Source organism: Chlamydotis macqueenii, chromosome 12 (assembly GCF_036417535.1).
Source record: "Chlamydotis macqueenii isolate bChlMac1 chromosome 12, bChlMac1.mat, whole genome shotgun sequence".
Taxonomy (NCBI): Eukaryota; Metazoa; Chordata; class Aves; order Otidiformes; family Otididae; genus Chlamydotis; species Chlamydotis macqueenii.
The window spans coordinates 3,958,704-3,971,646 of record NC_141567.1 but is presented as its reverse complement, the minus strand read 5'-3'; the positions used below and the strand labels follow the sequence as shown (position 1 = coordinate 3,971,646).

Here is a 12,943-nt window from a genome sequence, read left to right as displayed (position 1 = left end):
CATGAAGGCAGCATGGAATCTGGCCGTACTGGCCTCAAATTAAATGGACTCTGAGGTAATGAAAATCTGACCTGCTCAACAAAAGGAAATGAACATTACAGCTGGTTACTATGGCTAACAATGTGCTCCAATGCTTCTAGACATTTCCACCACGTTCAGCAGATGTAGGTTTTGGAAATGGGCAATTCGTGAAGGAAAAAAATATTGGGTTTTATTATTTTTTAACTCCTTACCGTGACTGGCAGGGGTGTGTGTTACATTTCCTGACCTGGGGCTCGGGGCGATTCACTCGTTGGCAGTCACTGTCATTCACCACTGTCATGGTCTTGTTAATAATTCGAGTACAGGACACAATGGTTTTCCGTTCACCTACAAATCAAATGAAAAAAATAACTCTGAAAAAGGAAATCAGTGGCTAAGAAGAAAATCATGTCAACCCGTTCAACAAAACTCAAAAGCTAGTAGCTCTCTACTATCTCTACAAGATGTAATCTAGACAGACCTACCACCTCTGCAAGCACTCTTATTGCCCACTTCTGTCTCACCTTTGTGCTGGTCTGGGGTTTTTTTCAGAGAAGCTACAAATCTTTCCCCAATAACTGTGAAATTGACCGCTTCACAGGAACAACACGTTGGGCTTTCTCTTTCTAGTGTTTAATGGGAAAATGATCTTGAAAACAATTTGCTTTCATTTCTGTTTCCTCCTCCACATGTAGCTGTGCCCTGTAATCACCTAGGACAGATGGCCCAGCTCTGGAAGCTGAAGCCACCCAACCGTCCACCCCTCAGTTACCGATAATGACAGGACAGCTGCCTCTTGCTGCTTCCTTTTCAGAGACAGGTTGAAAAGGAGTGACTGGGGTTCAAGAGTGATAAACTGAGTTTGTTCATATTTCACAAAGAGGTGAAATTAAGCCATCAAAATAAATTATTTCTCATCTTCAGGTGCTCCGGATGTACTTTAAAAACTCTGCCAGTAGGAGACATCTCAGGAGTAATCAGCATTTCTCACATAAAACGTCTGCGCATCGGGAGTTCAGAAGCTTCACCACAGCAGGGCGGCTCTCGGGGTCCAGCCTTCCGCGACGTGACATCAGGTAAGCTGTGCCACGGGGTGGCACGACAACCACCAGATGTGACAAGGAAAATGCCATCCCTGCACCGTGTGACTTTGCCTTACTGATAATTATTTTGGTTTCTCAGATCCTCTTCTTAACCCTGACTGCATCAAATTGAATTTATTCACAATCTGCAGCAGATAATTAAAAAATAACTCTGATTCTGTTAATAAAAAATTTGTAAAAGTCTGTATGGAAGGGAAAAGGCCCTTCCCCGCTAAGATAAACAGTAAAAGCACCTGAGAAGCAAAACATAAAGATCAGATGCTATCCAAGCTACTACTGATGTTAGCCATGTCACTAGGTATTGATTTGATTCAAACATGTGGCAGGCTTGCAACACAACTCAAAAGAGCCACAAACAAATTTCCTACTCATTCATGTGAGGGTTTAATGACTCTAAGAAATTATTGTTTTAAAACATGAGTAAAAGTAAGCGTGCATTTTAAAATGAGTTCTATTTACGGAAATAATAAATCCATTATTTCAGTACACTGAGGGCAGAGAGCCTTCAAATGTGAAGATGAGCACTCTTTCTTTGTGTCATATAACATGATAAATAATTGAGTCTGCTGGTGAAGAGAGACTGGCCAGGATGCATGGAAATGATCCATTTTCCTCAGGGAAAAACCTGAAAATGCAGCGGACAGTGGCTGACAAGCCAGTCTCCGGTTTCACAGGCACCAATTCCCCCTAGGCTTTCAGGAAATCTGTCTCGGCACATCCTAAGTATGATCTGAAAAGCATGATTTGCAACCTGCTCACGTACTCCCAGGAAGTCCCCCCCACATCAAGCGTTTCTGACGCAATCTCCAGGAGCTGTCACCGCAGCACTGTCCCAGTTTCATCCCCGGAGAGGGAAGTGTCTTTCAGCGAACATGCCTGAACACCTGAGAAAACTCTGCTCCAAGAATGTGACAGAGGCTTGAGATATGGGGCTGCAGAGAGCTCCTTGAGCCATCCCTGGAGCACTGATCCAGGTGCAGTCGCAGCCTACGTTGAGGAGCCGACAAAGCAGTGTCCCTGCCAAAATGCTGGGTGAAAATTAACTGTGGGAATGTGGATAATAGCTGGGAGAGCTGGTGAGAACGAGCTCTCATTTGAGTTCGTTATGGCAACATCCATTCCCGTGGCCAGTTTCCTTCATGCTTTGGCAACACTATCTTCTGCAGGCACCTCGCTAAGGGCTGGTGTTTGTAAAGAGCAAGTCCCACCAAGCTTCCAAATGGCCTTACCTCCTCCACACTGCACACTGCACCCTTCCCATCCGCTGTGCGTCCAGATGTACAAAGAATCCTGTTGCTTTTCTGGCTCGCTTCTGTTTTCAGCGGTATAGTTTACAGGAATGGTGTATTCATAATGAATTCCGTAATTCTGGTCATGAAATAACAGCACCTGGTTCAGCAGGAAAAGAAAGGCTGTTACAACACACTGCGTACTGGGAGAGCCAACAGATTGCAGAGACAGTAACACTGGAAATGCTGTCTCGGGCCAATATTTCTAAAATAGAAGTACCTTGTGAAAGGCAACTACTTCTTTTTCTAGAAACCTGAAATTAGAGTGGTGTTGATTAAATATCTGCGGGAGCGATAACTGCTTATGATTTGTGGATATTTAAAACAGTCATGGAGAGGTCTAAACCCGGAATTGGGTGTATAACTTTGTTTAAGCCTCAAATGTGATGAGCAGGTTATCTAAAGAGAAACAGTAAGACAACAGGAAGTATTAAACCAGCAGTTTTCATATTAAAAAGTGACTCATTATACCTGTCCTACCCTTATTTTCTAGAAAGTAAGTTGTCTGCAAGGCTCATGCAGAGACTCAGGCTAATGGCTGGGGAACTTTGCAGAGAATGGGGAAGTTCTGGGTGACCACTGTACTGTTTATGGACCACGGTCCTGAGCAACCCGCTCTATGCTACCCTGCTTGAGAGGATGAGACAGCCTCCAGGTCCCTTTCAACTTCAACCACTCTGCGAGCTGCAGCATTTACTGCTGCATTTGAGTTGGGCTGCAGCAGTCTGCAGTTTGAAGGCAGAAACGTGTATTAGCACATCTGAAGGAACAAGGCGATTCTTCTCAAAGCAAAACCAAAAATGTGTCACAAAATGCAAAAGAAGTGTCACATGTCTCTTGGGAAACGTGGCACTCAATGTGAGCATGACTATTCCTGCCGACAAGCTGTAGGAGTGGGATTTTATTGTCTCAGAAACCTGAGGATAACAAGGAAGAGCTGTATCATACAGCTGCTGGCAACAGATATGTTTTCATACCCTGCATACTGCTAGAGGAAGGCGAAACCTGCTTCCAACAGCAGGCTGATTATTTCCCATGGAGTCACACGTGAGTCTCTAGTGTTATTACTCCAAAATTCACCTAATATTAACAAAGACAGAGGCACAGAGAAAAATCCTTATTTTTTCACCACAGGCAGATGACAGTTCTGGTCCTGTTTTGATTTACATGTTGGGCTTAATTTGGCTCTCGCTTTCGCTGGCTTGAGTCAGAAGTGACCAGGAGACACCCCATGGAGTACGGGGTCCATGGAACCTGAGTTACCCCACCGTTGACAAATGCCAAAGAAGTACTACTGCAATGCTGATGGTGTGGCTTTAGACTTATTATCCCACAATCTCAGCAGCATTAAACAGGTGAATTCTGCTGGCTCTTGTCACCTACTGAAACAGGAGCAGCACCTTACCAGATAAGACAGTTTAAGCAGGGCTACCATAAGTGAAGCAAGCAGCTGCCCAACTAAAAAAAATCAAATTTGCAAGTGCTATTTTCTCCCAACAGTAATTGCGTCCCATTCAGATTTGCAGAAATCACTCCTACTTAACCAATCGTCTCACTAGAGCTGTCATAAGCTCATTTAAACATAAAAAAAATAACCATATGTGCTGAAAGAAGAGGTCCAGCTTGCAGCCACCGACAACCAGGAGGTCTGTGCAGTGAACACTGTGGAGCTACACAAACTCTGTACAGTACATAGCCCTAGGCAGAAAAGCATCTTCCAGAACACGTGGGGAACAAGGACATGCTTTTGCTTCTGCTACAGCGGGAGCCTTCCTACCAAAACTGAATACCAGAGCTGAAACTAGCCAGCCATCACTAGTTTCAAAGATGAATGGGTTTTTTTTTTTAAACACAATTTGGAATACCAGGCAGTCAGAGGCAGAGAACACAAGTCCTGCTCTGGCTTTCTTTAAGTGCAAGAGATACGAACAGCTTGTTCTACAGAACCGATCACTCGGTCTTGTCTAAAGCATCTTTATGCTCTGGGAGTGTTTGGTTGTCCTCTGTTGCCAAGAGGAGGTCTAGCACAGGCCCAGTTACACAAACATTAATTTCTCCAAGAAATATACTTACAGTAATGCATTTGGAGAAATGCCTCAAGTATTAAAAACCAGCTCCGAAAAAGAAATCCTTATTATCTCAATATGGGTGCAAGACTAGTGAATCTAAAGGCCCATATGAAACCAATTTCATGCAATTTCGTAGCCATATATAATTGGGGGTGTGTGTATGTGTGTATAATTGGTTTCAAATGCAGGTCACAATGGATTGACTGAAGCTTCTGGCTCTCTGTCAGTCCAGTGTATTCCACCACTGTTTGAACAACAGTTTTCTATTTAGAGGTAACTGGTAACCATCCTGCCCCTCTTGCGTTGAAAGAATGAAACTCACTACCCTGTATCAAGGAAAAGATTAATATCCGATTTGAAGAAATGACTTCATGTGTGCTTTGTTTATGACTGCCAGTGATTTTAAGCCACATGTTTTTTTAATGCTCCGGTAACTTTTACTTTCCTCCATTTTAATAATTTCTGAGGGAGAAGGTGAAGAAATTTCCTCTGCTCATATCTGCTGGAAATGACAATCTGTACCTGGAAAGGATACTCATGGAGAATCTCATAATCACTAGTTTCCTATGTTAGTAACTTACCCCTTAATGAAGAGGAAATTAGTATTTATTTAAAAACAAAGCTCTACTGATGCTGAAGTTTGCAAAATCCTGGTACCAGATTTTACTGCGGTACACCTCAACCAAGTAATGCCCTGGAAGGTTCCAAGAGCTGGCAAAGGAACCCTGCACAGCATCTTCACAAACGGTACCTGTGCAATTCCTTCCTAACATGAGGTTAGGAAGACCTTGGCAGTACAAGATACTTTGTCAGAGTCCTGGTTTCAGGAGGGAAGACTTGTGTTAAGGCTAACGTCACGTAGAAGATGATTTTTCTGATGATGAAGGCGGCTCCTGTGTACACCTCCCTTGTTGTGTGTGGGCAGACCTTGGATGACATGGCTGAGTCAGGAAGGTGCTGGTGTGCCCAAACCTGCACCACTATTTCAGTAGTAACCTCTTTGAATCCAGCTTTACACTGGCCTGTACGTGACCATAATAAACTCACTTATCTGCCTGATAAAGCAAAGACAAAACACCTCACGTTCCCATGGAGCATATTTTGCCACAGGGAAAGTACTGACAAAGCGGAGTATTACTGTTACTTTTTGTGTGTGTGTGAAAAGTCCAAGCAACTTTTGAACTTTTCAAACTGGGCCATGAAATGTTGCAAAATGAACACCAGCAAATCAAAATATCCAGGTGAGGAAAGGGAGAGACTTCTGATTTTTAATAGTGCTTACAAATAGCCTTCAGTGAACAAACGTGGCAAAAAGTCACAAGGAAAAGGAACAGTACACAGAAAAATGTAACTGGACAAAAAAGTTACAGGAAATAACGCATACATTAAAATACTCTACGTTTGTATGCAAACCTTGCTATAGAAACGGTGAAGCTTTCTGCAGAATTTCAACTAGTAACACATATATGAGACAGAAGTTATTACAGCTGCCTTATAGATAAAAACATTAAGGCTACTACTGACAGTAAGGGACTGGCCCATGAGTCACCCTGTCACCCATTAGTGACAGGACTGGGAATACAATCCTGCTGCTCTCACCCCTGTGGACTTCTCACTCATGTTTTCATCCAGCAGCCATATGATTGTTAATAAAATGACATGCCTGGTTAACAAAAGGACTATGTTGAACACTAGGAAAATCTTTTAAGAACACCTTAACATATATAAAATTTTAAAAAAAAAGGAAAACATGGAACATTTCTGTGTGCAACTAAGTCACTAGGGAGGGTCAAATACAAATGTTATCATCTGTACATCCCAAATCTGCATCTCTTCTGTTAGAACAACCCTGTATTTAAATTCAGAATATGTTCTGCCATCAGATGAGAAGCTATTTCGGCAAATATTCTTCCATGTGTGAGAGCAGGTACATCCATGAAATAAAGGTCCCTGGAAACCTACGTCCTCTACACTGGACCTTTCACATTGTCTGCAACACATCACAGGAGTATCCTGTACTGGACACCAGCCTGCTAGGACACTGCGTGTTCTCTCAGAACAGAGCATCATTTATTTTTAAATAGGGAGCTGGGTTTCTCTATCACAGGCTGCAAAAGAATGCAAAGGGAGGCACTACAGCATACCTTTAAAAAACTCTAGCGAGGAAGTAAACAATCAAAATTTAACTTTCAGCTAGGATATAAACCCTTCATGTTGCATCACTTAAGAAACACAAACAAAGGATATAAAGTTACCATCAAGTGCAGTGGTATTTTAGTTGGTCCTTTGGCAGAGATTTTCTCCCACAGACCCCTTCGCACGTACCGGACAGTAGTGCCTGCGATCTGAAACTCACCAGGAAGCTCAATTTTCCAGTCGCTGTTAATGGATCTCTTACTGGAATCTTTTAAAGCTGGAATGAATCAAACACCATGCAATGAAATGTAAGTGAATTTTTAATTACAATATAGACTATTCTGTCTCAGTCCACCTGAAGTACAAGATGCAGTAGCCTTGTAATGGACGTGAGTAAAAGTATAAATTTAGCTGACTCATCATAATGTTTTCTGATGTTGGGCATATTCTGTATTTCAGTTGATGAAGGCATTTTAATCATATTAACATTGCTATTAAGTAACAACAATGTCATATCTCTGCTCCTGCTAAGGTTTTACTACCTAAAATTACTACATTCTGCTTTCAAATAAGCAACATTTTTCAGTTTCAAAACTTCGAGGCATTCTCTGTGCCATTCCACCGCCAGAAAATTTCAAGGGAAGAAAAAAGAGTGTGCAGAAGGAGTTAAAAAGGAAATAACCTAAGGAAAGATAGCTAAGATACTACTAATTTGGGGCTAAATGTAGAACTCTTGCACAGTTTGACCTGTTTCAGGAGCACATCCAAACCCCACGCATACTCATGGCATCCTGCTGAATTCAGTTACGTGTACGGCTCTGGTTTTGCAAAGGAAAGTTTGCGCAACTGAAATGTTTTTCTTTGATTTTCAGTGAAGAGAGATTTCATTTGGATTTAAAAGTAATACTAAAACACTACAGCATTGTGCTAACAAGCGAGAACCACGAAGTAGAAGTGACTGACTGGAAAAGTGCAGAACTTACTGGCCCATTTTCCTTATCCAAGCTAAGCGGAGTGCAGAGAGCAGAATTAGAGAACAGTTTGAGCCATAATTCTTCTGAGAATAATCTAAATATTATTTGTCAAAGGTTACACGGGAAGCAGGTAGGCATGTATGTAAAAAGAACACACTTAGAATATCTGGTATATCGGAAACTAACACTTAGACCACTTTAAAGATTATTCTCAACTCTAACTATTTAGAAAATGGAGGATACCATTAAAAAAAAAGGATAATACTTAGAAAAATGGATGGTACCATAAATTTGGACACATCTACCAAATTGGTAGACAGGTAAGAATCTAACACCAGAGCAGGTGCTTGAGTATCACCTGAAGATACGTCTGGTAAAACACGTACGCACTTGCTGTGTTACGCTCCTACAGTCATGGAAACTGCTGCTTGGGGGAAACAGTATGAGAGGACCCGTGGCTGCAAACCGAAGTGTGGTTTGCAAGGCAAGATCTGCGTATTTTTATGTTGACTGCCCATCCTGAGACTGACTGAAGTCTGGCAGCAGTTGGGTTCAAAAATTTATATATCATTTACCTCTAAACTCTTGTTTCAAATGTAGCAAAACAACTGCATTTTTTTTTTTGTTTCCAAGCAGAATCAGCTTTTGAAACTGTATTTTCCTAAACTTTCCTTGAGAAAAAGACCAATTAAATCTGTGTTGACTTCTGGTCAACTGCACAACACAGCTGACTTACCAGTTGAGTCTAATTTACTCTGGGAGTGTTTGAGTGATACTAGTTGGCCATGCCTAACAGCTTTTATACAGGTACTGCAATGAAAGCTCCCTCAAGAAATGAGGGGCCAGCTCAACTCTTCCTCAGATTACGTTTAAGAGGAAGGAAATCCCTGATAGTTTTCTCTTTAGGGGATCTCCTGAAAAAATGTTCTAATTGGTTCAACAGGACAAGCGCCTGACTCCACACACCCCTGAGGGTCTGCTGAAGGTAAGAGGAGATAACCTGAAGTGATTCCAGCACAGAGCACCATCTCACAGTGGAAACCTGTTTTTAGACTACTCCACGTAGAGTGCATAGACATGTTCCCAGGCACCTGGAAACCTTCATGTTGTTCAAATGGTCCCTAGCATACCTATGGCCCAGGTCAACTTGAATTCTCCCAAACAACTCCTAGCATGGGTCAGGATCCAGGACTATCCAGGGTCCTTTCTCAATAAGCAGTATGCAGGTAGTCTCCCTTGGCTGGAGGCCGAGAGCCTGTACACAAGATGCTCCATGATCTCAGTACCCAGGAATATTGCAGGGCACATTCAATTTACTGACTGAGCACCATTTGCAGTGTCTAACCTCTGGGGAAGTCCGGAGCAGCTGGAGGTCACAATGTCCTCTGCATCTGCGTCTGCACTTCTGAGGATGTGCATCCTGGGGAGTTACTGGAGAAAGGTGAAATATCCTTCTCTCCTGCTGCACAACCTTCCTGACAGCTCTCATGGTCTCATTAGAGGCTCCAAAATCAGTGTGAAGGGAAACTGCAGGTATGGTTTCCCCAGGAGGAGTGGGATGTTTGTGGGGGAATATTTTTCTGAGGAAAGTTCTCTTTGGCACATGGACTGGGGGTACGATGACCTCCTGGTATTTGCATGCTACAGCAATAGAACTCCGTCTGCAGCTTACTTCTCTTCCTGCTTTGTTCCTCAATCTACAAAGTACCTTCTGCAAACTGCAGACAGAATTCTGAAGCAAGACTGCTTTCCTCTGCCAAAGCCTGGTGGCTTCCAGGCAGATCAAAGCAGCCATCACGCTGGCCTTGAGGAGCCGTGAACACGACTAATCAAAGCTCTGGATGAGATAAAACTATCTTTGTGCAGTATGGCGTACCAGTAAAGATACCATGGCATGTGCTCAAAACAGCGTATAAGAGCTTGAATGACTAAAACTATGCTTTGGTTCCAGCTCATCATCAAAGGAAGATAGCTTGCTGATGGAAAACAAAATGTTTAATCTTTCTGGACCTCTTCTCTGGCAAAGGTTTGATTTTGATTGCCGCAGGCACTGCTCCCTTAGTGACTGAGGAGACGGAGAGTTTGGAAACAGCCCTGTTCCCAAAGGGGCTCCCTGAGGATTGCAGAAATTGCACTGGAGACTCAGCAGAGTATTTGGGCCAAGATGTTTTCACCACTGTTTGTCTTTATTGCGTGCAAGTGCCCACCAATAGGGATCAACGCTGCAGCTATAAAACCTCTATTTCTCTTAGACATGGAGTACTGCTCTTTCTCCAACGGCTTTTGTCACACACAGCTACTGGGGTGAACAGGGCCTTTTGCTCTTATTGAATGCTGTGCCATCCACCCAAGCAACGCAGAAGCACTTTGCAAGACAGCAACTATCTTTACTGCCACTTTAGAGAATAAGCAAAGCACGCAACAAAAATCCCTTGCCCAACCTCCCCGAGAGCTCAGTGGCAGGTAGAGTAGACCAGGATATACGCAGTCTTCTCTGACAAAACTTGTCTGAGGGTGGTGCAAAAGCCCAAACAGGGGAGCAGCTGTGAGCCCCTTTGCCAAGCAGCCCTCACTGGTTTAAGCTGGCACCCACAGGATTTGTTCTCCCTTGGGCAGGTGGCTCCAGTTCTCCTGGGACCCTGTGCCTCAAACAGGGTAGAGAAGCACAGCTCCTTCTCCTCTCCCCACTGTGGGTGCACTCAGGCAGTAGTAAGAATCCACTGCTATGCCTCTGAGCTTTTCCTGGCTCAAGGCTGTACAGCAGAAGAGCAAAAGAAAAAGGAACCCCAGCAACAGCCCTTAACTTCTTTATTTCTCGTTGGCTGGAAGACAGGAACTGACCAATCTATTTCTACACTTGGCATCCTGTCAGATCTTTATTTCCACCTTGGGTCCCTCCAGCTCGCTCCGCAGCCTGTGGACACGAACTGCCGAGGCATTTCCTGTTCAAGGTGGTTTTTAAGCGTTGCAGCCAGCCAAGGCAGCCAGCGTGGGTTGCCTGTAGGTGGAGGGAAATTCTTCAGGCACTGCTCCCAGCACATGGAATAATGATTCCAAATTATGCTGGGCTCATTTCCAAAGTGCCATACCCGGTTCCGAGTGGAAATAGGACCTGATTGGACTCCACTTTGTCAGTGTAATCGAAATAGAAAATCCTTCCATACTCAGACCTGGATTTACAATGCATTATGAGGCCTATCAGAGTGATTGGATTTTGTTTTCTTGGTCATCTCTTTTGTCCTATCGGAACGCTCCTCTGCTACTCTTCAGCTTAGGTTAACAAGACACTGGGTATCTTTTCTTTGTGTCCAGTGTTCCTTGAAAGTGAAAAACCTGGAAAGCTTAGAGAGGTTCTTCTGGCTCCCGACCATGAACCAAAGAGCTAAAAGCATTCAGAAGCTTTAAAATAGCCAGATTTTCATCTATCTTTATGTGATGCACATAGGGCCAAGTCCTGCTCTCAAATATACACAATCCTAATCTTCACCACCCAGTGGGGAAATATCTGCTTCAGTCAAGGTTATGTGGTCACAATGAAGGGCAGTCGCTAGCTCCACGCAAGACTTGGTGCTGCAGCTATCTGCCAAAGCCCAAGCCCCGAAAAAATACCCTGTGCAAATCCCACCAAGACAAACAAAAAGGCTGGCTTCCAGAAGGCAGAGTATTTGTAAAACCCAAGGAAACACTGGCTCTCATTGTTCCACCAGTGCTTTGCTATGTCAGACATCTTACGTGTAGGCGTAATCCTCTCCCAGCAAGCTGGCTGCAGCTTTAGTGGAAATTCTATCAGTAGTGATAGGGGCACAAATGCCACTGGCACAAATGCCAACGCTTTTGATCTAAGGGCAACTGAATGACATGATTTGCCCTCTTTTTTCCCCCTGAATCTGGAATGAAAAACAGAACAAAAGCATCTTTCCCAGTGACATCGTCAACTTTGGTAGCAACTTTGGAAAATAGATGGTACTAGATCTGAAATCCTAAGCCATAATCACCACATAAATGTTTTCAGCTGCATTCTATAGACCAATACTGGCTATTAATATCTCCTTTTGGCTGCGGAGATGGAGAATTATAAGCAAAAGACATGGAAATCAGAAACCATGGGTCCTGGTCTGAGCTTTGCTACTGACCCCCTGCATAGCCAAGAGCGAGCTGCAACACCTCAGTTTCCCCTTCTGCAAACAGAGAGCAACAAGCTTTGTACTCCTCCGAGTTCCTACCACAGGCTTGATATACCTCTGGAAGCAATTTCATCTTTCAGAGTGCTTTTCTGTCTGCAAACCTTGCAGTGTCTCTGTTCTGAGAAGCTCATTTTGAGAGAACCAGAATATGTACAAGCGAAAACAGTACCTAACAGGTACTGGTAGGTACCAGGCTAAGGGAGAGCTGGAACATGCATCTGTTCCAACCACTGCAATGAGAATACTAGCTTGTGGAAGGGCTGAAACACTCTTCTACACGGAAGGACAAAAATCATGTGTTAATAAGCTCATCAACAGCAAAAAGAGCTCAGTTTGACAATGCAGGGACCTATAAGCTGCAAAATTTGACTGAAAAAAGGAGGAAGTTTGGGATTTTCTCTTATCCTTTTGTTTTCCCACACAGCACAAAGAACTTGAGAGAGATAGAAGAATTCCCCCATTTATGCGTGGCCGTGCAGCTCTGAGTGTGAAAAGGATGTTTCCATGTGCTGGGTGTTCTTTCTGGCTTTGGACAATTTTCCATCAACTCCCTGCTCTGCCACAGGCTTCCTGTGTGAATTCAGGGCAACGGGGCATTACCATTTCTGTCTCTCTAGAAGTAGATGGGAGACAAAGCCCTTCATCCATTGCACAGTAATGACACAAAAAGAAACACCCCTAACATTGGAGAGAAGAGGCAGAAGACCAGACCGACAGATAGATATTGTAGCTGACTGGTTGCATTTTACAAATCTCCTTCCAATCTTTAATCTAAGCGATCAGTAACTGGACAACAAATTTGCTGACAATCTCACATACAAATCCAACCCATCACCCACTTCTAAAACTTTGTTTCCAAGAGGGAAAAGAGGAGAGGAAGTCTGTTCCCCCTAAAAGGAATGCAGAAGTAGAAATTGGAAGAGGATTAAACAAATTGTTTGGCCTGAGAAAATAGAGACAAGTGGACTAGAGGCTGCAGCTAGCCCATCTCAGGGAGCAGGATCACCTCTTGGGTAAAGCATCAAGTGAAAACCTGCTGCTCCCGGAAACGGTGCAGGCAACCTCAGGGTCAGGTTATTGAGGGATATCAGCTGCCCTGTCCTGCCTCGGCTTCCCTCTGAGCTGGGCACTTTCCTATCTGTATCTCTGCCATTCCCTCCTCTAAAG

General features: G+C 43.6%; 1 protein-coding gene across 3 annotated transcripts in view; it reads right to left on the bottom strand.

The window, feature by feature from the left end:
* Positions 1 to 12,943, bottom strand: part of ADAMTS17 (ADAM metallopeptidase with thrombospondin type 1 motif 17) — a 187,130-nt gene that overhangs the window by 37,509 nt on the left and 136,678 nt on the right. For all 3 annotated transcript variants that reach the window (XM_086757388.1, XM_086757387.1, XM_086757389.1), the window contains 3 exons: positions 6,738 to 6,895; positions 2,354 to 2,513; positions 234 to 369 (listed from right to left, as the gene is read on the bottom strand). In XM_086757388.1, coding sequence (XP_086613514.1) covers positions 234 to 369; positions 2,354 to 2,513; positions 6,738 to 6,895 — 454 coding nt within the window. The remainder of the gene's footprint in view (positions 1 to 233; positions 370 to 2,353; positions 2,514 to 6,737; positions 6,896 to 12,943) is intronic.